At 41.3% G+C, this 27,889-nt stretch overlaps 3 protein-coding genes across 6 annotated transcripts in view; 2 read left to right on the top strand and 1 right to left on the bottom strand.

The window, feature by feature from the left end:
• Positions 1-248: 248 nt before the first annotated feature.
• Positions 249-8,720, bottom strand: MRPL37 (mitochondrial ribosomal protein L37). The gene is made up of 7 exons (XM_053246077.1): positions 8,208-8,720; positions 7,365-7,548; positions 5,174-5,289; positions 3,597-3,782; positions 3,179-3,330; positions 1,449-1,652; positions 249-467 (listed from the first exon to the last, which is right to left on the bottom strand). The coding sequence occupies exons 1-7, from the start codon at positions 8,593-8,595 to the stop codon at positions 390-392; spliced, it is 1,308 nt and encodes a 435-aa protein (XP_053102052.1). The 5' UTR covers positions 8,596-8,720; the 3' UTR covers positions 249-389.
• Positions 8,721-8,761: 41 nt separating this feature from the next.
• LOC128323291 (NADH-cytochrome b5 reductase-like) overlaps positions 8,762-27,889 on the top strand; it is a 54,363-nt gene continuing 35,235 nt past the window's right edge. Inside the window, exons 1-8 of one of the 4 annotated variants that reach the window (XM_053246080.1) lie at positions 8,762-9,171; positions 12,460-12,600; positions 12,859-13,038; positions 15,474-15,622; positions 18,287-18,374; positions 21,153-21,257; positions 23,603-23,806; positions 26,377-27,887. In XM_053246080.1, the coding sequence (XP_053102055.1) occupies positions 12,862-13,038; positions 15,474-15,622; positions 18,287-18,374; positions 21,153-21,257; positions 23,603-23,806; positions 26,377-26,418 (765 nt within the window). In that variant the 5' untranslated portion in view covers positions 8,762-9,171; positions 12,460-12,600; positions 12,859-12,861 and the 3' untranslated portion in view covers positions 26,419-27,887. Of the gene's footprint in view, positions 9,172-12,459; positions 12,601-12,858; positions 13,039-15,473; positions 15,623-18,286; positions 18,375-21,152; positions 21,258-23,602; positions 23,807-26,097; positions 27,888-27,889 lie in introns of those variants that run through there. The other 3 variants (XM_053246079.1, XM_053246081.1, XM_053246082.1) reach the window with 3 other exon arrangements.
• Positions 23,784-27,889, top strand: part of CDCP2 (CUB domain containing protein 2) — a 59,626-nt gene continuing 55,520 nt past the window's right edge. The window contains exons 1-2 of the mRNA XM_053246076.1: positions 23,784-23,806; positions 26,377-26,462. Of these exons, the coding sequence (XP_053102051.1) occupies positions 26,455-26,462 (8 nt within the window). The 5' untranslated portion in view covers positions 23,784-23,806; positions 26,377-26,454. The remainder of the gene's footprint in view (positions 23,807-26,376; positions 26,463-27,889) is intronic.

Raw genomic sequence — 27,889 nt, 5'->3', positions numbered from 1 at the left:
TCCATCTCAAAACTGTATAGACCAGTCCAGACTGTCAGGCAATAACAGGGAGCTATCTGTTTAAGGCTTCAATCCTAAACTTACTTGCCAAGGAGTAAGCCCCACTAAATACAGCATATGTATAAGGCACTCTGAAGCTGAAGTGCACGAGCCCAGACGGTTTTATTAAAGGCAAGTAGCAAGACACACACCTCCTCTGGAGATCAAGAATAGCATTCATGTTTGTTTAGTGTTCTGAAACAAGAGGCTGAGATATCTAAATGTTTTTATTTTGTTTAAAAATAGCTTTATTTTCAACCATTAAATAGCTGCTAACCCTTAACTGTGCTTACAGCACAGCTCTACAGGAGGAAACAGGGGTAGGTTAACTTCCAATCTGAGGGCCTGGTTCACACAACACCATGCAAGTAGAATGCTAGGAACTTCTTGAATGTATCTGGCTGATAGCCATGTATTCCAGCAGGAACCTGTAAGAGAAAATAGCTGGATTTTCAGTGTTTGGTAGACAAGATTAACAAAGCAACTGTATCAGTTTGATCATAATGGTAAAAATGTAAAACTTGCTATTGCTAAAATTTAAAACAAAGAAATGGGACCTGTGCATATTCATGATGTCAACTCCCAAATAACTGGTGCAAAAAGATGTGTCACAATCTAAGTAACAAGTACTCCATTTCCTTTTCACAGAAGATGACAGCCAACTACAAGCACACATCTGTGTGTCTCACTTTGTTTCCTTGTATTTCAAGCTTATTTTCAACCATGCTCTGAAGTTAGATTCAAGCTGGCAAAGATTCTAAGCCCTGGCCCCTCAAGAAATTGTGGGGTTCCCCCCCCCCCACACACACACCTTGTTTCAGGCATCAGGGAAGGTTTTAAGGAGGAAAGGGAGGTATTTAAGCAGGTATTACATCTTGTGATAGAGCTTTCATCTCCCTTTCAGGAGCCCTGGAGGTGCATTTTCAGAGCTGGCATCTAACCAATTACCATATTCTATGTTAGAAATGCCAATTGGAGGATACTTATCTTACCCATTATTAATAGTAGGGCTGCACAACTTCTGCTCTCCAGCTGCTGTTGGACTACAACTCCCATCACCCCAGACTATTGGCCACTGTGGCTGGGGATGATGGAGTTGTAGTTAACAGCTTGAGGGCCAAAGCTGTGCAACTCTGCATTACAGGGTCTGGCATTCTTCCTTGGGGTTACTATGGTTACTGTGAGCACTTCAGTATTTCTTGTTTGTAAAGCACCCCAGTGCTGCTCAGAGTTTGACTCTGTCTTTCTACTCTACAGTTTGAGAGAAATAAAAACTCTCTACCAATTTAGGCTCCAACTTACAGTCAGGCCCCTTCACAGATAAGGTCTTCTGTGCCAACTAGAATGTCAGAGCTAGAGTTCCACTTGCAATAACTTGGTCACAAGTCACTTTACTCCAACCAACATACCAGGACAACTTTCTTCCTGATTTCTGGACGACTTCTGGCATCCTCATAAAGGAGCTGATCTGCATCAATCCAGGCCAGGTTTTTAATACCATCACTAGAATCTAGGTCTGTTGTGTTTAACTGGAATACCAGGAACTGGAAGTTTTGGCCATCTGTACCAACACTTTGCACAACAATGGGGTTCTCCAAGACCCTGGGTTCATCCTGGGAATTGATGGAAAGAAATAGGAGATAAGCCACATGACAAACTCAATGATGCATCATTTATTCTCCTGTGGGCCAACATAAAGAGTAAGCCTCTTCACACAAACATCTAAACTTTGGTTATCTGCCTCTAAACCAGGGTTGTATACTTGTCCTGATTCACACAAGTCTGGGTAACCCTGCTTCTAATCCTCTCTCTTAACCCAGATTAGTGTAGAGCAGGAGCACTGAAATCTGGGCTTGTTGAGCATGTGTCCACTTTTCCCTGTGTCTCTGGATCCTGGCAGCCAGCTACCATGTTCGCAAAAGAGCACTGCTAGCCCTGAATGAGCCACTCTGCACAGCCCACTTTATCTGAAGAGAAGCCTACCACTTACTTTCAGCTCAACAGACATTGCTGTTTCAGGAGCCTAAATCATTGTTTGTTTTGTTATCTTAAGTGTTCTTTTTCCAAAAGCAAGATAAAAGAGACATAAATAAGAAAATATAAAATTATGCACAGCTAAACATAGAAAACTACCAAATACGAAAGTGATTGCATAATGAAATGAGAAATATTTTCTGCATTAAAGTTTTTATCAAACTAATGGCTGCAGGTTGGGGACCAAAGCAAAATTATTGGAAAGTTATGCTTCCAGACCAGAAATATGCACTTTGGTATCTAGATTTGTATCTATATGATTTAATCTCAGCAAGTGTGGCCAATTGGAAGCTTTGCCAGAGGCCAAGCCAAACCACTATGATAACTTCAGGGGCTGAGAGAACATTTGTGACAATGGAATTCAGGGCCTCCCACCCAACTCATGAGTTCAAATTCCAACTCCGTCAACTGCAAAACCATTATTACCATCACTTTTTCCTACTGTACCACTGCCATGCACATACAACCTAATTATTAATTAATTTATTTATATCCATGTAAACCGCTTTGGAAACTTTTGTTGAAGAGCAGTATATAAATTTGTCATATTGGTATTTTTATTTTAAAAGATGAGTGCATCCCACTTTCCTGAAAGGTCCAATATTAATCACAATCAGCAATAATTTGTTTTGTGGGAAACTCATGTCGAAAGATGTATGAAGTCCATCAGTGAGCTGAAATGACAACCCCAAACCTTAAATCAGGACCACAGTGGCCATACACTGCAGCAATTTATGCATGAAGTTGCTGTCCTACGTGACTCCTAGATTGAGCCCAGAGCGGTGTACTACATACTTGAGTTTCTCCTCACAACAACCCTGTGAAGTAGGTCAGGCTGAGAGAGAAGTGACTGGCCCAGAGTCACCCAGCTAGTTTCATGGCTGAATGGGGATTTGAACTCGGGTCTCCCCAGTCCTAGTCCAGCACTCTAACCACTACACCACGCTGGCTCTCTTCTTCTTCTGAAGGGAAGATCATCCCTTCAGATCTTCCTGAAGCAAATGAGATGGGTGATGTGGGAAAGCCTGGATGCCAGCACCCACCCTCTCCTGACTCTAGCACAACATAAGCAGAAGCTTTTTCACAAACATCCAATTGTACATACCCCATACAATGCCTTGGCCTTGGCCAGAGCATTCCCAAAAGCAAAAATCATCATTTTGGCCCGGAACTGTTCTGGATCCATTTTAAAAAGACTGCTATTCTGAGTAAAGTATATAGTGTGAGGATGAGGATATGGATAACCTTCTCGGAAACCTATGATACAAACCAGGTGAAAGTTTAGCACCATTTCATAGTTCATTCCTGAAGACAGCAGAACAGACTATCTGAACATGAAAGCATTTTTCTGAACTGCAATTAAGATGCTCAGTCCTTTAGTTCGCACATTCATTCATTCAACATTTAATATTAAGACTTCAGCCCCCTGTATATTAATTGGTAGAATCTCACCTAATAAAGTCAACTTTTATCAAATGTATAGGAAGTTTATGCTTGAATCCTACAGTTTCCATAGCATTTACCTGTCTCATTTTTAATCTCATATACATTAACTTCTTGAAGGTCAATTGTAGGTGCAATAGGATAGAAGGTTTCTAAAACGTGGTTTTCAGTGGCTAGTATCTCATCTTTGGAGGCTAGAGGTTCTAAAGGTTTCATCACATTCAAAAGCTTCCCATTGAGACCACGAACCTGAAGAAGAATTGATTCTGCAAAAGAGAAAATTGTGCCTTAAATTTAAAAAAAAAAAAATCATTTTCCTTAAAACTCTGCTGCAGCAGTGAAATAAGATCCTCCGTCCAAAGGATGGACTTTGGTATTAGTACGGGGGGGGGGGGGGGACGGACTTTCTACCTTACAGGCTCTCTCCTTTTTCTACTATGCTGAACAAAGGGAGACCACCCCTTTCCACATATGCACAGCTGAGAGTACTTGCTGGAAGACCCAGTTATGGTCCCTCCCATATCCTTGGTTCCAAATCAACAACAGCAGGCTTTGGCATCAGCATCAGTTACTGAGAAAAACATTCACATGCCTTTGGCTAGAAAATGAAACTAACCTAGGATGAGTGTCTATTTATCTGTCTATCATATTTCTATATGGCCTGACATGGGCATCCCTAGGCAGTGCACATATGTTAAACTACAATATAAAAATAAAAATAAAAATAATTAACATAATTATGATATAAAATTAATTAAAAGCCTGAGAAATCAGGTACATCTTAAAGGTCTATTTTTTTTAAGCCAGAGATTGAGGAACTCTGATTTTAACAGAGACAAGCTACATTTTAACATGGCTGGCACAAGTCTCACTAGTCACATAACTGCAAGATTGAATGCAACTGGAATCACTGCAGTGTTCAACTGTGTGCAGTACCTAATTTGCACTATATATGCAGATTAAGCTAAGGGCACAAACCTGTGAATGGTAGAAATTCAAGCATACATTTCCAACTGTTTGTTTAAAAAAGCATTCAAAACTAACATGAGCCACAGAATAATCTTGTAGATCATGAAGGAAAAGAAATAATTCAAGACGACTTTAGCATTCCCAGTTCTTCCAGAACAAGTCAAGACAGAATCAATTCAAGCTACAATTTGCTGCTTTCCTTTTCACCCATGGCCAAAATAAAGCAGCTACCAAACCCCAACATTATGTTTTGTAATATGTAAACAGTCTTTCTGTATACATTCAACCAAAATGTCAAGAAAATGAGCTATTTGGGTATTTTACATTCATGTCCCACTACACATAGGAACATTCTGCTTTACATATGCCAATTTAGAATGAAGGCCTGTTTCCCCACATCAAGAAAGCTATATATACAGTATCAGAACAGCAGAATAGTTCTTCAGAAAAGAAGACATATTGACAACTGGTGTACAGGCTTTTCTCTATCCTTGTTTCCAATTCATTTTCAGTAGCCTTTAGAGAATCTTCAAGACAAAAGATTTCACATCATGGGCACTATTATAATTGCCAAGTTAGAGAGCTTTGGACTTTTATTTCAAACTTTTGGCAGGACCCTCCTTACAAGTCAACCATTCTCAGCCATTAAGACAATTCTAGCAGCGTGAAGTCCAAAGCTTCAACTAACCTCGTTCCCATGTCGCTGCTACTCTGTAGTCTCGAGCCACCATTCTTTTAGCCAATGAGGGATATTTAGGAGTCATTGTCCTGCACAAGTAAAGGAAGTCTTCCAGAAGCACAGGACTTGGGAAGAAAAGATTAGTTAGGTCTATAGGCACAAACGAAAAGTTGCAGCACAGCCAGACATGAATTGGTATGAATTATAGCAGCTGTAAATGACTAATGCAAATTAAAGTGACAGTTGAAGCTAATAGACAAGATAATATGCCATGTATTAAGTCAACCAGTGCATCGATTGATAAAAGCAGTGCTAAAAGAATAAACTGTGATAAAAGAATTCAGCACCAAGACACACCAAGTTCTGTGCCATGTATAAATTATGCGTAATCCTTAAAACTTGATCTTGGAGGTCACCCACTAAAACCAACTCTCAGTAGGTTGACAGACAAAAGAAAGCATTTCTTCACCCAACACATAATTAACCTATGGAACTTGCTGCCATAAAGTGTGGGAAAGGCCACTGGCTAAGATGGTTTTAAAAGGGGATTAGAAATTCTTGAAGGCTATGTCTATGGACAGCTAAATTGAGAGCACGTGTGCAGAGGAAGTATACATTGTATATCGGGTGCTGGAGGCTAAGGCAGCAAAAGAGAGCCATTACCTTCATGCCCTGCATGTGGGCTTTCTGAAGGTATTTTGCTACTCATTGGAAAATAGGATGCTGGACTAGATGTACCTTTGGTCTGATGCACTTCTGTTCTTAGCAAGATACAGATTTTAATAAGTCTACTTTATTCCCACTCTTGAGTCTGTTCTGATATTTTAGCAGACATTGCCCATATACTTGGAAACCTGCTTTCTCAGCTGAAGTGGCTAGAAAGTAATGGTTGGCTTTTTAACAAAAACCAAGATTCCAGCATTAATTCTGAACCTAACGCTTAATTCTGTGCATGCACAGAATACACACAGCCCTGTCTGCACACTATTCTACCGATTCTAATTTAAAACAAAGCTGTAGGAACACATTCCCAGTTTCCCACCTACACACATACAGTCTACAGGCCGACAAGAACAAAGACTACTTCTCTAATCTCAAAAACTTTAGTTTTAAAATATAGAACAACATGAATTGGCCCCTCTATGTCTCTACATTAATCACTATTCAGAACCAACTGGAACTAAGCAGACATAAGCGACAACCCTATCTGAGCACAGATAGACCTCCAGCCACATCCCGCACAAAGACAGGGCAGAATTAACTGTCCTTGAAGGGCACGGACTGGAAAGAAGCAAGGTTGGAGTAATGAACCACACAGAAGTGTAGCTGGCAGCCTCTTCTGTGGGTCAGTATTTTGGGATCACAGGAACTCTTTCACTTGTTTGCTAGAGTGTCAAAAGCCCTCTTCAGATGTTATTTGAGAAGCCCACTGTAAGTGTCACAGAAGGGAATTGGAAATCCCACCTCCAGCACGTCTTTGGACATTTCAGTCATCCTGCCGCTAGCACTCTATACACTTAGGGAGGCGAACAGCCTAAGTATGATTACTGTACACCCTAAGTATGATTGCTGTCATTCCCATGATCAGCAGGGGCCTGCTGATCACAGAAAACAACAGAACACACACTGCAGCGGAATGACTGACACACCCTGAGATGTGCTGGGGGCAGGATTCCAATTCCCTTTGCCTGCCGTTTATGCTTACATCAGGTTTCTAAAATAACGTCTGGAAAGGGCTATAGAGTCATAGCCAGTGTTCCCTCTAACAGGGATTCCCAGATGTTGTTGACTACAACTCCCAGCATTCCCAGCTGCATTGGCCTGCTTAATGGGGGATTGCAGGGGAGCAACAGCAGGAGAGAGGGCATGCCCTCACCTCTTGCCTGTGGGCTCCCCAGAGGTATCTGGTAGGCCAGTGTGTGAAACAGGATGCTGGACTAGATGGGCCTGATACAGCAGGGCTGTTTTTAATGCCAGGACCTGCTACAACACCGCTCCATTTAAAAAATGCCAGTGCAATAGAGCCCGCCACTACATGAAGCAGACTGTTGCACGGCCAAACAGTATCTTGGCACATGATCTGTGAATTGCCACTTAGAAGAACAACATTACTAATTAATTATAAAAACAGATTCCATTATGACAAAAAAAAAAAGTCCTGACAGGTGCACTAAAATAGAAATTTAAGTCAGATACTTACCAATAAGTTTCTTCTGTTATCTCCTCTTCAGTGTTAACCCAAAAACGTGCATGAGAGATTGCATTGTGGACTCTCTCATCTTGGTTCTCCAACTGACTGTCTGTATCATTCATTATATTAAGTATTTGCGGAGGTAAGCCTTTCATTAGTTTTGTCTTTGTTAGCCATAATGCTTGCTTTACACCTTGGAGTCAAAAGGAATATATTATTGTGAAACATCTTTCATTTCATTCGACACAGAGGAATACGCACTGTACTTTCTCACCATACTTGTTAGGGTTTCTGACAAAAGGAAGAAGAATTTAAGTGCCACAGAATTACAGCAAAAGAGCATCAGCCAGTTTTTGTTTGATGGAATAATTCAAGTCAGCACCTGGTGAGTTAGCTGCACAGCTCATTTGGACAAGGATGGATAAGTTGGCATCTCAAGGCCACATGCGCAGATGTATCTTATATACCCCGTTAGGACACATGAACTGAAGCATCTGAATTTTGCCTTGAGACTATTCATGTTGTCCCAAGACAGCTATTTCCCAGACAGGAAGGCTCTGCTGCAGTTTTCTGTGTTCTCCATAAAGATGAAGCACGAGCCTTTTCAAAATCCATGCCACAAAGCACATCCTCCTTGACTGCCTGTTCTGAATATCCCAAGTTTAGCCTACTACTCTCACACCGGTCAGGTTTTAATAGTTATTGTTCAGTGATGCTTTCCATGACCAGAACGTTCTGTTTCCCTCTTTTCCAAATCTGGTTAAAATGTTTTGACAAAACTGAGCTTAAGCAAGACCTGCCCATCGGCTCAAGCCCCACCCACCACCGCCCGGCTCATTCGCACCCTGCTACCTTCCAGCAGGCCAGTCCGTTGGTGGCATATGTAGCACGGCCGCTGCTGGTAGAGCGGCATCTCCTCCACGCGGGGCCCAGGGCCGAAGCGGGGGTCGCGCCATCCTCGCTTCCACGGCTCCTTGGGGAAAGGCTTGGCCAGCCAAGGCACGCAGTACAGCTTCTCCTCGTACGTCACCACGTCGAGCTCGGGAAACTGCTCCCGCACCGAGGGTTGCTTCTGTAAGTACCAGGGCAGCTGCAGTCCCGGCGGCGGACCGCGCACCGTCCACGGAGTACGAGGGAGCGGGCCGCTAGGGCGCCTCGGGCGGTACAGCTTGGAGCGCCGCTGCTCGCCGCAGGGCGCCCAGAGCGGCAGCCGCTGGGCGCGGCAGCGCAGCGTCAGCATAGCCGCCCCCCCCCCTCCGCCTTTTGGTTCTCCCTTCTGCCTTCGGCGCCAACGCCCGGCAGTGCATTCACCGCCCGCTGATGGCGGCAGCCATGTTGCCGCGAAAGGGCATGTTGGGTAGAGAGGCGGGGCTATCTTCGGGATTGACAGCAAACCTCTTGTCCCTCTCCCGGCCCTTGCCGGCGTTAGGGATGGTGTGCAAATTACTCTCGCCTCCAGAGGCGGCCGGCTGGGATGGGAAGTCGGAGTCACCCTTGAATATGCGGCTGCGAATAAGTGGCACACACACGGGGAGGGAGCGAGCGGGGGACTGAGGCCCGTTCTTTCTCAGGCTTTCCCGCACTGCACTGGAGAGAGTTTTTAGGGAAGCCCTGGCGTGCTTGCGCAGCAGCGATATAGGGAGGTGCTGGAAGGCGACATCATTTCATACTGTGTGAGAGAAGGCAATGGTAAAGCACTCCTGTATTCTACCAAAGAAAACCACAGGGCTCTGTGGTCTCCAGGAGTCGACACCGACTCGACGGTGCAACCTTTCCTTTCCAAGAGCAACTGAGCCAGAGGAATCTCCTTGTCCAGGTCCGGTAGCCAATTGTTCGAGCAGTGGTGCAGACAAACACTGCGAGGTTCAAGGGTTGGGGATAGGCCACCATAAAGGAGGTTTCTCCTAAAACGTTTTATTAGGTAATGATGACACACACACTTACCACAAAAAATCCCATTTTGTGCATTTTAATTAGGAACTTGAACTGCAAAATTTGAAATGCTCTGAGATCCACACACTCAGCAACCCCTTATCGTTTATATCTTATTCCATTCATTCTGCCTTGCTAATCAGAGAATAGGAACATCCTACTGGGATCATTTCATCTCATTCTGTATTCTGTTACCATCACTGCAAGTGCAACACATTCACAACTCTGCCTCTGCGTAGGGAAAGAATCTTTAAGGTGGGGTTTATGAGTGCACATTCTGTTCACTTTTACTATGCTCTAACTGCCTCCCAACTCTGAGCTCTTTGAGGAAAGAGCCAAGCAGAAACCCAGCTAAGTACCTAGGCTACAGCCTGCCCAAATGTGAAGCACAGTCAGAACCCTGAAAACAGCTTTTCAGCCACCATATGCTTTCCCAGGCATGCAAAAGAGTGAATGCGCACAAATACTCTTGATGATCATGATAATTAATAAAAGCCAGCAAAAGTTGAGCAGAAGCCCAGCAAAGTACTTAGGCTACCACCTGCTCAAAGCCTAAGCACAGTCAACCGTCCCCGTCCCCCCAACCTAACCCACACCCCAAGAAAATGACCCAGAGATGTTATGGCTATAGAAGGAATGGCCAGCAACTGAAGTGTGTTTCCCAACTTGCATACACACACACACACACACACACACGTGTGTGTGTATACATACACACTTGTGGAATAAAGTCAAAGAAATTGTTAAGGACAAATGTGAAAAGAGACTGCTAAAAAACAAGAAACAGAAGAAAGCAAAATGGATGTCGGAACAGATGGTGGAAATTGCCAAGAAAAGGAGAGAAACTAAAGTCAAGAAAGAGAAAGACCTCAGGAAGGAACTTAATAGGGAATTTCAGAAAGCTGTTAGAAGAGACAAGGAGCAGTACTACAATGACTTCTCCAAAGAACTTGAGGATGGAAATAAACACAGGAAAACAAGGAAATATTTCCAAAAAATCTCTGAACTCAGAAGGAGGTTCCAACCTCCAATTGGTATGTTAAGGGATGCTAAAGGACAGACAGTAACTGATTCAGAGAAGATCAAACAGAGATGGAAGGAGTATATGAAAATCTGTACAGCATGGACATCAACATCCAAGATACTCTAGAAGATATTCCCTACTGGCAAGAACTTCTAGTACAGAAAGATGAAATTACTCTGGTCATTACCAAGTTGGAAGGCTACAGAAAATGATGGAATAGCTACAGAAATATGGCAGGCAACAGAAGAAGAATCAGTCAAGGCTCTAACCAAACTATGCCAACAAATTTGGAGAATGACACAGTGGCCAACAAATTGGAAGAGGTAAGTCTACATACCCATACCAAAGAAAGGAGACTTAGATTGCACAAACCATTGCACAATATCCTTAATTTCACATGTTAGCAAAATAATGCTCAGGATCATCCAATGCAGATTAGAGCCCTACGTGGAAAGAGAAATGCCAGATGTTCAAGCTGATTTCAGAAAGGGCCGAGGAATAAGAGGCACAATTCCTGATGCACACTGAATAATTGAGAAAGCCAAACAATACCAAAAAGAAGTCAATATGTGCTTTATTGACTACAGAAAAGCCTTCGATTGTGTCAACCATGTCAAGTTGTAGAGTATCCTTAGGAAAATGGGTGTCCCAGAACATCTAATTGTTCTCATGAGAAACCTATACACAGGACAGGAAGCCACAGTCCAAACAGAACATGGTGAAACAGACTGGTTCCTGATCAGCAAAGGAGTAAGACAAGGCTGTATACTTTCTTCTTATTTATTCAATTTATATGCTGAACATATACTGAGAGAAGCTGGATTGCAAGAAGATGAGTGTGGTTTTAAAGTTGGAGGAAGAAACATTAATAACCTGCGCTACGCTGACGACACCACTCTGATAGCTGAGAATATGCGTGATCTGCAAGCTCTAGTAATGGAAGTCAAGGAGCACAGTGAAAAAATGGGACTACAACTAAAAGTAAAGAAGACTAAAGTAATGACAAGGGGTACAGCAACCAGCCTCAGAATTGCCAATGAAGACACTGCAGTGGTGGATAGCTTCTGCCTTTTAGGATCAACCATCAACTTTAAGGATCCAACAGTCAAGAAATACACCGCAGACTAGCACTTGGTAGGATTGCAATGAAGGCCTTGGAAAGGATATTTAGGTGCCATGACATGTCTACACCAACAAAGATTAGAATTGTTTGGACAATGGTTTGCCCCGTGACACTCTATGGATGCAAAAGCTGGATTTTGAAGAAGCAAAATAGAAACAGTATTGACACTTTAGAACTTTGGTGCTGGAGAAGACTTTTGAGGATACCATGGACAGCTAAGAAAACAAACAAATGGATCATAGAACAAATCAATTCAGAATTTCCACTCGAGGCACAAATGACCAGGCTCAAACTATCATACTTCAGGCACATTCTGCAAAGACCCAGCTTCTTCGAGAAGTCTATGATGCTGGGGAAAGTTGGAGGGAAGAGAAGAAGAGGACGACCAGCAGCAAAGTGGATGGGCTCGATTATGACAGCAATGAATACACCGTTGAGAGACCTTAAAGGCCAAGTTGAAGATAGAGAATCCTGGAGAGAATCTATCTATGTGGTCGCTAAGAGTTGACGCCGACTTGTCAGCACTTAATCAATCAATTGGGGGTGGGGGCAGGGGATGAATACAAGTCACACATGCCTGGGGAAGAATCCAAAGGTAAAACATCCACTGATCCACCTCCAACAAAAACCACCCACGTCACAGACATTATGACTGCTGGGTAAATACAAATAAAAATAAATGTGCATATAGCGTATGCAAATACAAATAAGCATGTCCAGAGCATTAAATTACCCTTGCTAACTGGGCAAAGAGGCACCTTTTACCGTGGTGATTCTCTTTATTTAGCAGGAGGAGAGTAACTGGCCCTATCCACCCCCAGCACAGTACTTCCAGTGACTGTTGCTGGTGTGTGTCTTATGTTTCTTTTTAGAATGTGAGCCCTTTGGGGACAGGGAGCCATCTTATTTGTTTTTTCTCTTTGTAAACTGCCCTGAGCCATTTTTGGAAGGGCGGTATAGAAATTGAATTATTATTATTATTATTATTATTATTATTATTATTATTATTATGTCTTAAAAAATAGGAACACCAGTGAAAACCAGCAAGCTAGCTAGTGGCCAGAAGTGGACTGCACACCACAGGAAAGAGAACTGCAGAGATGCGCCCAGGTTTAAAATAGAGGAGGTGTGCTTGCCAGAGCCAACACTCCCAAAGGCAGCTCCAGGTAGACAGCCATACCACCAATTCACTCTTAGTTTTTTCCACACGGCTACTCCTAACTCCATCAATATTCCATGCTGCCGTGTTAAAAGACTGTACAACTTTTAAAAGACTCTCATTTCACACATGGAGCACTTTCACATGATGCTTCCTGATAAGGATTGTGGCCATAATACACTAAAATTAATGTTGGGGCAAAGCAGGGGCAGAGCATCACCACCCTGCAATTTTAAACTGAGTAATGTTGTGTTGTGTTTTGTAGACAATGGATGATAGTGAAGATGACTGGCTGTCTCTCAAGCCCAATGAACCGGTGCCATCACAGTGCTGTGGCAGTGGCTGCAAACCCTGCATCTATGACGTATATCAGAAGGAGCTAGAGCAATGGGAAGAGGCCAAAGCCAAAAAAGACAGAAGCCTCCTGATGAGGAAGAAGCAGCAAGTAGCCAACTTTAAATCTAATCCAAGAGTACTTTTCCAGCTTGATTCTATGTTTACCTGGAAGCAAATCCCAATGGGATCTGCTTCCAAGTAATTTTGCTTAGGATGCATGACACATTTTGGTAGCTGTTGTGATGCTGAGACAAGAAGTAGAGGACATCATTATAGCTGTAGTAATAAGTAAGCAAAGTGTAATAAGCGAAAATGCACAGAAAATGCCTTGCTCAGCGTATGAGAGTGTTTTGGAAAGTTACAATATTTTCAGTATATGTAGACAGCTGTTTTGCTGTTACTTTCTGAAATGGTCTTTTACATGCATCTGCTTCATGACATTTGAGTTTCCTGCCTCAGCCTCTTGTCACACCAGGAATGTAGCTACAATTGAATAAGGTGGAGAAAAGGGCTCCTGAGGGAAGGGGCCCCACCAGCTGAGTGAGAGTTTGTTCTTTGCCCTCCGAAGAAGAAGGCAGGGGAGAAGGAGCTCAACTTCACTTTTTGTCCCAGGCCCCACTCCAGCTTTGCTACACCTCTGAGTCACACATTTCTCACATCTTGAATATTTGGAATGTTAACTTGCTGTCAAGTTCTCTTCCCAATTCAGCAAGTGCTTTAACCCCTGAAAAATGAGCAGTGAAATCTTTAAGTGTCATTATGTGTTAAGTAATAAGTAAGCAAAAAGTGTCATAAGAGAAAATGCAAAGAAAATGCTTCAGGTTAGAAAACCATTCCTTTCAAATGTGCCTCATAGTGAGGAACACTTTTGACAATTTTACCCCCATCTTCCCTTATTGACATTGTAAGTCTATCAAACCCCCACAAGCTTTCAAACACTAGTGGGTTAGCACAAATCAGTTAAATGGAGAATGTTGCTCATTGGAAGGATACCTGCAAAGGGGTGTTGGGGCCTGAGGGTGGTGTTTTTTTAAAAAAAAAGCAAGACAAAAGTACTTGGAAGAAAAAGAAAGAGAGAAAATGAAAAAGAAAGAGAGAAAGCAAGAGCAATGCTTATATTTAAAATGAAAGAGGCTGGGATTCAAACACACCTAGAAGCTATTTCTCTTAACCTGTAATATGTGGAAGCTAAAGGACAGGTATTCCGCACATGCTCAGAGGCCTAGGCAAATCCATGGGGAACAGGTGTATCAATGGCTACTAGTCTTGATGGCTATAGGCTACCTCCAGATTCAGAGACGGGATGCCTCTGAATACCATTTGCAGGCAAGAAACAGCTGGAGAAGGGGAATGCCTTCATATCCTGGTTGTTAAGCTTTTCAGAGGCATCTGGTGGGCCATTGTGGGAAACAGGATGGTGGACTAGATAGGCCTTGGGCCTGATCCAGCAGGGCTCTGCTTATGTTCTTATGATGCACATGTATTTCTTAGTCACTTGTTCCAAGTCTGAGCCCTAGGATTGAAAACAGGTTTGAGAAACAGTGCACCTCATAAAACCTGGAAAAGATAAAACGTGCCTTGAACAGATTTGGAATGTGAGAATTGAGTGCCACCTCAGTCTTTTAAACCCTATGCTTTTAATAACTGCATGGCATTTAGAAAGTAAACTTTTCCTTCATTGCATTTTCATGCTAGGGGAAACATCACCTGTATAATTTCATGCAGCTGTTAAAAGATACCAGAGAAAAATGTTTGGGAAGGCTATGGTTGAAAGAGAGAAATGAATTATTTTTAAGGGCAACTTCACATCTAATGCAGCAGTTCGGCTGGTGGGAACTTTTGCTTCCTGCAAGTGTGCACCCTCGCACAGTCCAGCACTTCTGTCCATTTCTGTGTCATATGAAGCTGCTAATGTCAGGTTCCTGAGCAGCACTTCCCTCCAGCAATCCAACATCTAAAACCAAGTTCAAATCTTGGTTACAGATATCAGGTTCCTGGAAGGAGGTACTGCTTGGGAATCCGACATTGGCAGCTTCACATGACACAGAAATGGACAGAAGTGCTGGACTGTGCTGGGTGTGCACACTTGCAGGAAGCAGAAGTTCCCACCAGCTGAATTGCCACATTAGATGTGAAGCTGTGCTAAGAGACAGCTTGCAGCTTGGATTCCCTCTTACTCCTGAAGATAGGATGTAATGTTCTACCTACCTTGCCTTCTGCTACCTTTGCATACTTTAAAAGTGCTATCACAGTTTCCATAAACATGCCTTGAGTTTCTCCCCTTCCAAAGTCCTTACTTATCAACAAAGGTATTGTCAGGGCCATAATTATACAAACACAAAACAAGCCATAGGATTCCAGTAGGATTTCACAGGGAAGTGCTTAACTGAACTAGGACCTGGTGTATTTGATCTTTATGACTTCTTTTTTTTTCAGTGCTGCATTTCATCTGTGCTGAGTTCACTCTCATTTTATGAAAAAGGAAGGAAAAAATTGTGGGGGGGGGGATTTTAACCCAGTAATTATTTATTGTTGCACTTTCAGAGTAGCAATTCAAAACTAACTCCAGAAAGGTTTACGGCTTTCATCATAAGCTCTGTGGATCAGCTGACAGAGGACACCTACCAGTATAAATTTGAATTGCCTGAAAATAGCCACCTGGGGTTGAGTTTAGGACAACATATTGTGCTAAGGTATTGTACTAAATCTCTAGTTAAACAGGCCTCAGTATGCGATTTAACTTGCAGGCTTTTGTTGATCTACAAAGATTGCATGCCAAGTAAATCATCATTTCCATACTCCCAAATTGACTCTGTTCAAAGAACTCGTGAGCTTATTAACCTTGCTAATTTTATGGTATATGCTACCCTATAGTTGCATTTTCCTTCAATCTTAGTTTTGTGTTGGAGGCAGAAATGTAAGAAAGCCAGTTTACTAGGGATGTGCCTGAACCACAGTTCAAAGTGCAGTTCGCGCACTTTTAAGAAAAATAAAAAGGGAACTTTAAGGAAAAGGAGAGCAGATACTGCTTATCTGCTTACTTATCTGCTTATACTTATAGTTATCTGCTCTCCACCATCGCTTCCTGCTGGGGCAGCACACATCCCCAAAAGGCAAAAGCCCTGTGCACATGGCATCCACAGGGATGCATTACACTCCGCCCCAGAAGGAAGCTGGAAGGGAACTTTTCCTTAAAGTTCTCTTTTTGTTTTCTTAAAAGTGCTTGCACCATTCTTTGAACTGCGGTTCGAGCACATCCCTACAATTTACAGAAAGGAAAAGAGTGAAAAAGAAATGTATGTTAGGATGATAATCATGTACTAACTTCTAAGGATAATTTATTAATATTTTACCCTATGTAGTTATCTGTATTATCGCAATACAGAGCTACCTTACTTATATTTTATATATTGGTTATCTTTGTTTCCCACCCTTCCTCTCAGGAGCTCTGAACAACATTTTAGCTTTCCAATAACCCTGTGAGGTAAGTTAGTGTGACTGATAGGATTTTCAAAATCTACACAGTAGAATGTAGAGCTGAATGTGGTATAAATCCCAGGCTTTCTCAACCCCAAGTTTGGTACAGTATTCATTCTCGGAACATAGGAAACTACCTTCTATTAAGTGAGACCATTCGTCAATCTAGCTCAGTACTGTCTATACTGGTGGCTTCTCTGAGGTTTCAGGCAGGAGTCTTTCCCAGCCCTACATGGGGATGCTGGGATTGAACATGGGACCTTCTGCTTTTGCAGTATTCTGTGTATTCTTGATTGAGCCAGAGAGTAGTCCCCACTAACCTCTTGTAGGTTTTCCCTGAGACTGACCATTGAGCTACAGCCCATCCCCATTCTAACACACTGGTTTTCTGAATGGCCTGAAGGATAATAATATCAATCAGATCAGATGGATGAAAACGCTCTTTGCGGAGAGTGATGATGATGTGGAGGTTATACAATGGATTCTGATAGCTAGATGTTTCATGTGACTTTATTGTGAATAATAGAATAGACTGCATTGAAGAGTTGTTGATTTGCAGTTTACCTTATGAAGCTGTCATAAACTGAGTGAGATCACTGGTCCATCTTGCTTGGTATTGTCTTCACAAACTGGCAGCCACTCTCCAGGAGCTTTTCCTAGCCATACCTGGAAGTGCCAGGGACTGCACCTGGGAGCTTTGGCATACAAAGCATGTGCCCCACTACTGTGCTACAACCCCTCCCAGTTGTTGGTGGAAGCCCAAAAGATATATTATTTCCTATGGCATAGAATCTGAAAAATCAGTCCATTTCAAGTCATTTTCTGACTCATAGAATGACTGTGATTAAGGCAGGGTATCATGGCAGGAGCTATGGCTTCTGCAGTGCAGTTAGTTAAATCACCATTATTCTTGGGTAGACTATATAGCTGTTCAGGGATTCTTTCAACATGATGTTTCTATATCCACATCTTGGGGAAAGTATGTAAATCTGCAGCCAGAACATGGCTCCAGATTTCAGATGTGAGCCTAAAACTTGTATCTTGCAAAGCTTTTAGGATCTTCTTGGCCATCTGCTTGTCTCATGCTATATAACTGAACTATAGTAACGTGATATATCAAAGAATGAACCCAGATTGATTAAATGTTCCCATGTTACCAAGAAGCACTTTACTACCATTTTCTGGCTGTTCAAAATGTTCATAGGAAACTCTAACATTAAAAGCCGCTTTTGCAGTATTCTGTGTATTCTTGATTGAGCCAGAGAGTAGTCCCCACTAACCTCTTGTAGGTTTTCCCTGAGACTGACCTGGCATAAGTCTGTTTTTGCATTGCAGTTTTAATTATTCTTTCTACAAGCATTTGAGAGTACTCTAAAATTTGGAGTTTCGGGCTTGAGTTGTCTTCTGTTAATATTAACTCCACATATTAATTAGTTATGAACAACTGTGCAAACTCAAGCTGAAAACCCATCTCTGCCCCCAAACAGTGCATCATCCTTACTTTTCAATATTTCCTTTGTGAGCAGCATAGCTATACAAAATAGCTAGGCTGGCTGGGTATCTATACAAAATAGCTATTTGGCCCCAGGAAAGGGAAGGGTTGTTAAGGAGGGCGGCATAGCTGTGTGAGAGAAAGAAACCTGAGGTTATTTCAGTGCCTTGGATCTCTACGATTTCACAGCAAAATGGGAGGGAATGATCTATTGTCTGGTTTGGCAAAGGACAGCCCATAGGGGAAGGAGGAAGGATACCTGCAGTGCTTTTCAGGCTTCAGCCTTTGCTGAGAGAGCAGTACTTTGCTCTTGTAGGAATTGTTAGGGATTCAAATCAGTGCTTCCTCCCTCTATCATCTTCTTTCTCCCCCCCCCCTTCTTCCTCAGAGGACTTGTGAACGGTTTGGAGGTTCAGAGAGCCTATACTCCAATTACTCCTGTGAATGCTGAAGGGTACTTTGAAGTTTTAATAAAGGTAAATAGCTGCCTTTGTTCTATAGATTAACAGCTTGAGGTAGGACTGGCTCATCTTCTCTGCCAATGGAGTGCTTAGCTTTGTGCTTTAATAATTATAGAGGCCTGCAATCAAATATGTAGCTTGTTAGTCCCAATCAATATGTGATATTCAGCACACACCCCTAACCAGACAACACAACATAACTGGCAGTATCTTGTGACAGAAGCAAATAAGGCGATTTGCCCTTGCAGAAGGGTTTCTTCCCGAAACACATCGGGCTGCTGCAGCATTTTATTATCATCAAACATGCAGAGGCCCTTCCTCTCCTTTCTGCTCCTGCCCCCCCCCCCAATCGTTAATGCTGCCCTCCTTTTGTATTTCAGAGCTGGGGAATGGCCAGTGGCAGGAATGAGGCTGACTCACATGTACCCTTACACAGTCATTTTAGAGACCACATAGCCATCTATGATGGCATAAACATGTATACCAGGTGCAGAAGAGCAACCCCTTTTAGAGTGTTACTGGATCTGGCAGGCAGTGCAGCCAAGTGGACCTACCCCACAACAAGCAATTGAACCTATAGTTCAAGCCATTCTATGCGGTGAGATAGTTATGCGTATTTTTAGGATCAGTGTCAATCTTCAGTCCATCAGGCAATTACTCCTAAGTAAACACAGTTATTTCCCTGTGGGATTAAGTGATTTATTGATTGCAGCCTTGGAGTCCTCATATTCAGACAGAACGTGGCTAAGCCTTGACTTAAGGATAGGCTCAAATGTAAATAATTACATGCCTAGGAATATCAATATCAAGTATATCTTTTTAATCTGTATTTACACCTCCTCGGGGGAAGACAGCTCTCACTGTAACTCAAACCTAAAGCACAAGAGCTTCCAGGCAGGTCACAGACCATCATTTCACCCTCTGCTCACCTTCCAGAAGTGTGTGCTTTTCAGGGTTTTATCATTGATTGTGTGATAGTTTGAGCATGAATTATACTCCTTTTGAGGTGTGTATGGCTTTTATAAGATACTTGTGGGTGGATCATTTCACCATTATTGTGGCAATTGGAGGGGGAAATGCTACATTTGAGTTGCATTAATAGGTTACCTTTATAGGTTGACTGTGAAATTTCATATATACTTGCTTATTACACACAAGTTTTGCATTTCAATAATAGTAGTAATGATTGTAATAACACTTTCCCTTTATATAGAACCTTTCATCCCAAAGGGAACCATAGTTATTCTCTAGCAGTAACAAAAGAGATGGAACACCCATCGTAAAGCACCCATTTGTATAACTTGCTCTGTAGATTGTAGTGTATTTCTCACTACTCAGGCAATTTTTGGAAGTACTATATTATTATTATTACTATGCAATCCAAGTGCTGTTCAGACACCCCTGTATCCCATGATTATGGCACTGCATTTGTGATACTACAGTTAAGAACGAGTGAGTGGCGATTTTCTGTGCTTAACCCTCCCTTTAAGTGATTCTATAATGTTATGGTGTTTTTTGGTGTAAAATCCAGCATAGAGGTTTTCTCTCCAGGAGTTTCTCCTTCTCTTCTATTTACAAGAATTCATTATAAACCAGTTCGGTCATTTCTCCATTAGAACGAGGAAGGAACCTATTCAGTCCCAAATACATTCACTCCCCTGCAACCAGTATCCACCTATATGGGAAACATACTAACCAAAGTCCTCTCCACTCTCCTAGACTTGAATATCACTTTCTGCCTTCTTCCCACTATGGCTAGGGTTGCCAACATTTTGTTAACTGATTCTGCTCTTCTGCTCTTGTGCCTTTATCAGTAGCCTGACATGCAGAAACTTAATAGGGGAATCTTCTCCTGGCATGGCAAGAAGAGTTCAATTTGCTTAATTTCTGTGTGTCAGGTGAAAAAGCATAGGAGCAGAGCTGCTATCAGGCTAGCAGCCTTGACTATGGCTCTTTCACTTCATTCCTTTATGTTTTGATGCCTGTACATTTTTTTTCCCAACAGTAATTTTTTCCAAAAGAGTTTGAGCACTTTGTTGTGATCAGGTTTTTGTGGGACATATTCTCTTATCTTAAACCACCTCTGTTCTAAGATCAGAAATGAAAGAAGCATTTTTTTTTTTTTTGCAGCTCAGAGGAAGGATGCATAAGAGCTGGAACAAATTACCAAAGGGCAGTGTTCATTTAAATTTCACTGCTCAGAATTCTTCATATAAGTATATGGAATTCCATAATATATGGATGATTATATGCAGTGGGTGCTGCTTTGCATTTTTCTTTGGTAAAAGTTCTAAGTGTGAGGTTTATTGTGACCAAACCAGATTTTAAAATACCTTCCTGGTTTATCTGCTATCCAGTTTAGTCTGCATAGTCACAATACAAGGCAAAATTTATTTATTTTTGGTTTGTTTGTTTATATCCCACCCCTCCAGTACACTACTGCTCAGGGCAGCTCATAACAATAAAATAGATACAATATACAATAAAAGTAATAAAATTAACCAAATTGAGTAAACAAGTTAAAGGTCAGGTTAAAAACCACAATCAGCAATAACTAATATTTAGTTTGCATACATTTCAATGCATTATCATACAAAAATTTTAGACCCTAGTAATAAGTACTAGATTGATCTGAATATCTTTGATTGTACTGTGTTGCCAAATGATGTTTTAAAATGCACCAAAACGTTTATCTCTCTCTGTGTGTGTTCTATCTGAGCAAATGCAGATTATTAATTTTAAACTGATTTTTCCTCTATTAAAATATTATTGTGATTCTGGTTGTTTTGCAAGTGCTATGAGACTGGACTAATGTCACAATATATAAAATCATGGAAAGAAGGAGATACAGTTTTTTGGAGAGGACCATTTGGAGGCTTCCCGTATGCAGCGAATCAGGTAAGAGCTATAATGGGGCGGGGTGGGGGGACTGGCTGCACAGGCTTCCTCTGTATGAAGGAAAGCTGCAGCAGCCAGTCAAGATGGAGAGAGGGAGGAGCTTCCTACCCTTAATTCTGATTTGTGCAGCTTGCACAGCTCAATGCCACTTTTGAACCTGAGATTTCGGCGGCAAAACTCAATGCTAACCGAAGGTTCATATTCAGGTTTGGGTTTTAAAAATGACCCACAGTTTGGTGACGAAATCACAAATTCATGTATTCAGACCACGATTTTGAACCTCTGGTGCGGTTGCCTCCAGTTTGGCGTTATGTCTTAAGGCAGCCAGTGGTTTCTTGTCCTTTTGGTTTTTAGAAGTGCAAGAAAATTTTTTTTATAGATTTTGTATTATGAAGATCAGCATTGGGTTCTTCAGATTTTCAGCATAGTGCTTCAGAGTTGTGAAAATGCTCTGGGTAGAATGCAATATATTAAACACAAGAGAGCAAGAGAAGAAAATACAGCAGATGATCGAGAATAGCTATGAGTCAGATCCAGTGTAGTTTCCTTATGGATTTTTTAGTAATTAATACTGTAGTCCCAAAAAACAGGAGTAGTAAGCTCTGGGGACCCTCTGAGTACAGTCTTCCTACCATGTTTGTCTCATTAGCCTTTGAAGCTTTCTTCTCATCCTGAATCTGAATTCCAGTTCTGAGGTTTTGGCCCGATCCTAGAAGCTGTCTCTTAAGTACTGTATCTGGTTCCAGTCTTAAACTCTGAATACTAACTTCTGAGGCTAATTAAGAAACCAGAATTTTGAAATCATGGTTTAATCCTGGTTTGTTTTAATTACTCAGAAGATAAACTACAGTTTCCAAAATCAGATTTAATGGGAAACTGCAGTTTATTCAAAACCAAAGGTAAAATCTTCCGTTCTCCTCCCCTCACATGCAGAGGAGGAGCATGTGAGCCCAAGACTTGCCACAACTTGTTCACAATAATCTAGAGTGTGGTTTGGATTATTGCCGGAACTGGGCCGTAGTTTTCAAGCAAAGATCCCGTCTAAATTAGTAGATGACACATCCTTTCTCATTGTTGAGTGGAGAGCTATGGCTCTGGTAGATAAAACCAGAAAATACAGATGGGCAGAAATAAATCACTGTTTAGGTTTCTGATTTCTGAAAAGTAGACACTTCCTTTTTGGGGGAAGGGGAACACAGTAATTCTTGGGATTATTACAAAGCTTGGAGACTGTACAAAAGAGCTTAGAGGCTACATGCTACTTGATGTACTATACTGATTTGCTAGTTCACCATAGGCATGTTTCTGAGAACTCCCAACTTCCATTGATAGGAATATTTCTAGAAACTGAGTACTCCTCAGAGATTAAATTCCCTTTCGACATGTCAAGATTGTGGTTCTCTTGATTCATTAATTTGGAGGGCAGTGGATTAAGAGCAATAAGCAAGTATTGTGATGGTTTATTTCTAACAATGTAGACTTTACCAGAAGTCTGCTGCTTCTGAAATAGTTAGAAAACCCACAGTGTAGAGGGAAACTACACTGTACAATTAAACTGTATGTAGAGATATGTTCCTTTTATCATGTATTCACATTGCATTTTATTGTATGCGTCTTAAGTTAGAACTTGTCCATAGTTATAACTAACTAGACACAACTGGTAACAGACACAACTTGTAACTAAGTAGACACTTGTCGAGTCCCCTTGCAAATGCAGCTGAGGGCAAACTGTATTTTTGCCACTTAAACAAATTGGAAATAAACTGCAGAGGTATTTATACAGTTAGTGTTGGTGACATATGTAATTAAATAAGAACATATGAAGGATATTCTTATAATTAGTACTTGCCTGCCATCCTCTTCTTCCACCTCCAGTTTCAAATAGAAAATTAATTACTTCATTATTTTTTTATCCCAAGCTTCCCAAGAGACACCCCAAAACAACTCAACTGCATCGAAACCACCCCAATCTTGGCTGGCGTGGTTGGTCTTGCCAGCCCAAAGAGGAAACTTTTACACTTATTACAGAAATTATTCAGACTTAGATTCTGACAAAACTCTAGGAAAAGGAAATCAACAATTTTGGAGCAGTCATAAAGAATGCTTCCTGCCATTTCTTTTTTTAATTTGGTGCACGATAGGTGCAATCAAGGATGTTCTTTCAGCTGCACCTCATGGATGTGGTATTGCAAAGGAGAGAGGGCTATTTCCGAGGTACACAGAAATCAAGCTGCTCAAGGTTTTATAGCTGAAAAGTGAATTGGCATCATGGATTCAGCTTATATATTGGTGTTTGCCATTTCCAGGTACTAAAATGCATTTGCTATCTTCTGCTTAATTTCTAGTATGGTGAACTTCTTATGTTAGTTTCTGGAACTGGTCTAGCACCAATGCTTCCAATTCTTCGGTATATAACAGAAAATGAGGATGATGAAACATTTGTCACTCTAGTGGGCTGTTTCAGGACTTTTGAAAATATTTACATGAAGTCTCTTCTTCAAGACCAGTCTCGATTCTGGAACATAAGGACATTATACATATTAAGCCAGGTAATATTTTAAAAGGGATTTCTGATGACACTTCTCCCTGTACTTCTGTAATAGTGTAACAAAGGGGAATGAACTTTCAGGCCATGTGGATTCCAGCTAACATAGCGCTGACATTCTCTCATTGAAAGTGTCTGTAAATCAGTCGATTCCAAATTTGTTTCCTTATCTAGGGAAATGCATGTTTGTTAACCAATCTGAGTAAGTTTCGGACCATTTGCAGAAGAACAAGGAGTCACATGGTCACTAAGGAGGAGGAGCGTACTCCAAGAATGAGCAAAAAAAAACCCACTATAGGGCCTGGCCTGCAGTTAGAATTCAAGACCAAAGTGGACACTATTGTGGTGGATAAGTGCCCCGTAAAATCTGAAGTGTAAGCTTCAGTGTGAATCTTCTGGTTATTAACTGCTAATCTAGTATGTGGAATTAAGGTTGCCTTTGTCTGTGTTCTTGTTTTATAGTAAACTGCATTTCAAGTGGTGTAGAGCAGCGATTCTCAACGTTGGGTCCCCAGATGTTATTGGACTTCAACTCCCATAATTCCCAGCCCCAGTGGCCTTTGGTTAGGGATTATGGGAGTTGAAGTCCAATAACATCTGGGGACCCAACATTGAGAATCCCTGATGTAGAGTATAAGAAGCAGTAAACTAAGATTGTTACACAGACTGTCTTGGCTCCAGGAATTCAATGAATCCTAAATATTTCTGTCTGAACTCAAGAGCTGAGGGTTCAGGGTAGCTCACTCCTTGACCTGCAAAGTCAAGTATAGGAGCAACAAGAACTGGCTCAGTGTTCGAGTGAGTTTCTTGATGCCCTTTTCAGGTATCACGCAAGTTTTAGAAAGCACAGCTCAGAATCCTACTCTTGGAGAGAAAATAACAGATTAATTCCTTTCTACAGAGTTGTGGGACAAGATGTGCCCTTTTTTTGCATTTTCAGTACTTGCTTCTGAAACAGGGCCGGTGTTCCCTGTAAGAGGGCATCCCAGATGTTGTTGACTACAGCTCCCAGAATCCCTAGCTGCAGTGGGCTTTGGCTGAGGATGCTGGGAGTTCTAGTCAAGAACATCTGGGTTTTTCTGCTAGAAGGAACACTGCTCAGGGCCATTTGATTTTGTAGCTCTCTATAAGCTATACTTTCAGACAGTATGTTCCTATTCACTCCATGTCATAGATATTTACACATTTTTATATGTCCTGTGTCACAAATAGGCCTGTTTGTGGTGTTTTTGGTTAATCCATTCATTGATCCTGGCCAGGTTTTGAATGGTACTTTAGTTCCTTTTTTCCAGTCCTGGAGTAGAGGTGGGGCTAACAAACAGCCAGCAGCAAGAGCACTGGAGGCAGACTGCACTTGCCCCTTTGTAAATAATATCTGTTGTATTAAACCGTTAATATTCCTAATTCAGCTCCACTGCCTTGTCCTTGCAATGCATACCAAAACTCTTTTCTCTGGATTCTACGCTGTTGATAATTCCGACTACCCACCATATGATCACAGTACTTCAGGACTGCAGACATTGTGATCTACTAGTTTTGAGAACTTTTAATTTTCTAGTGTCAATATATTTTTGTGAACCTTTGTATCTGATTAATTGGGGTTCATAGTTGTTAGCAAAGAAGAATAGAGTGCTCTCTCGCTCTCATGTTTTTCTACCGCCATTAACCTAAAAGGGATTACCAATATTGGCCTTAACCCAGGCAAAGTTAGTTAAGAACATAAGAAGAGCCTTGCTGGATTAGGCCAAGGCCTATTTAGTCTAGTACCTGGTTTCACACAGTGGCCCACCAGATGCCTTGAGAAGCCACACAATCAGGAGATGAAGGCATGTTCCCTCTTTTGCCATTGCTCCCCTTAGTTATGGCTGAGCCCCACTGAAACCAATGATACCAAAGTTAGTCAGAATTGTTAACCCCATTGCTTTTAATGGGGCTTAGTCATTTTATTAATTTATTTAAAATATTTTTTCCTGCCTCTTCAACAGGCTCAAGGCAACTAGCTCTCATCATGACTAACTTTAGATTAGGGCCACTGAATAGTATGGAGCAGCTCATGGAGAATAGTATGATAAAAAACATTTCCATACTGATAGTGGCAAATTTAAAAATCCTAAAAAAAAATAAAATCTAACAATTGTGTCATGGTGAACTTTGGGGGAAATGCTTTCAAGAAGTAGCATCACATATTTGACCTAATCAGACCACCTTTAATATATTTAAACCATATATTTAAACCATAAAATATATTACTGTATTTTTCAGAGATAAAATATTTTACACCTTTTTCCTATTCAGGAGCATTCACTCGAAGATTTGCCTTGGAGTTTTCAAGAGAATACACGAATTGGTCGAATAAATGAAAAGATTATTAAGAGTGTGATGAACACATGTAGAAGGCAACCTTTTGTATTGATATGTGGTTCAGTAACATTTAGTGAAGATATGGAAAAATACTTGAAAGCCATAGGTCTCAAGGAAGAATCATATTTCATATTTTAGAAAATGTTTCAGTTATACAACAGTGTAAAAAGGTTCAAATGAATAACATATCTTTGTTTGCTGTAACTTTAACAGATCTTTGGCAAGGCTGAATTCTTAATGAATATAATGTCGTGATAATGACTCGAGCACAGGAGTGCCTGTGTATTATGGATGGAGAGGTGAGGTCAAACGAAAGAAAACTTTCTTTCATGTTATTTCACCTAAACCCAAACCTTCTGTATCTTCTCAAAGATTTCTTTTTGTACTATTCGTGCTAGAAGGAACATTTTTACATTCAGAATTGCCTGCTCAATAGGTCTGTCAGTTTTTCACTGAAACTGTGGGCAAATGGCTAAGTTGGGGGAAGCAGAAGTTGAAAAGCAGACATGAAACCTCAAGACCACAGTTGGGTGGTCCCCACCCACCCCCCTTTCTTTATAATGGGATTTTCTGCATCCAAATAGAGAAACACAGACTGACTCCGTTTCTTAGGAAAGGTCTCTTTAGCAGGTCAGTTTTCTGTACAAGTCTCCTTGAAGAATTTGTCAAAGTAAATATATTTTGAATTTCTACAGATTAAGAAAATAGATGATATAGTCACATCATTTGCACATGCATACTTCAGCTGAAATGTTAATGAGGAGAAAAGGGGAGGGTGAAGGGAGTGAGTGGGCAGAGAAGGAAGTGGGGCACAAACAGCCCCTGCCCTTGTTGCCTTTTGCCCTGGAAACAACTGTGAAGGGCCTCTGCCAGGGCTGGCTGCTAAAGTCTCTCCCCTCTTCCAGAGAAGCATAAATGTCTTGTAAATAAAAGGTAACCATTATTACAGTTGAATAGTTTGACTTATGTCTCTGAGGTAAATAGGAGAACAGGCTCAGTCATGTGCACTTGGGCTTCTTAGCTCTATCTGCTTCATTTTGCTTCATTTAGCCTCAGAATTCAGTCCTCCTTTGTGGTTTTTATTGCCCTCCAACCTTGTACCTCATAAGGGGAAGGATTACTGAGTTCCTTATAAGAGCCAGAGGGCCCAGGACTTTTAACAGTTGCATGACAGGCAGATATTCAGTAGGTGCAACTTGTTGAATATGATGGCAGAAGCAGCACCTGTTGATATTCTGCCTTTACTTCAGCTGCTTGGCAACTGGAACTTCAATGGGTGCAATTCCCATCTCCAAATTCTGGGGGAAACTCCAATATCTGAGTTTCTGCCTGTCATTCATCTGTTAGACAGAGAGCAGCAGGCATCATGGAAGCAAGTAATTCTTCAACTCTAAAAATTATCATGTTTCCAGCATGCCTGCTATATTTCCCATTTTTGTTAAAACACATTATGGCGTTAAATTCATAACTGATGGGTTTAAGACTGATGCATGCCTCTTTATTACATCTGGCAATGCTAAAGCAGTACTTTTCACTTTCCTTGTTCTGAACACACATATTGAGCATGGCACATATTACATCCTACCTTTTGCTTTCACCCTCATGAACAACTACCTTCTGAGGGAATTTAAGTTCAGTGTTTATATGTATGTGTGTGTGGGAGGTTATTAATAAATGTGAATAATTTGTTCAGATTGATTTATAAATATTATTGTTTAACAATATT

This window comes from Hemicordylus capensis, chromosome 4 (genome assembly GCF_027244095.1).
Source record: "Hemicordylus capensis ecotype Gifberg chromosome 4, rHemCap1.1.pri, whole genome shotgun sequence".
NCBI classification, from domain to species: domain Eukaryota; kingdom Metazoa; phylum Chordata; class Lepidosauria; order Squamata; family Cordylidae; genus Hemicordylus; species Hemicordylus capensis.
Note: the sequence above shows the minus strand (reverse complement) of the source record. Positions and strands in the feature narration are given on the sequence as shown.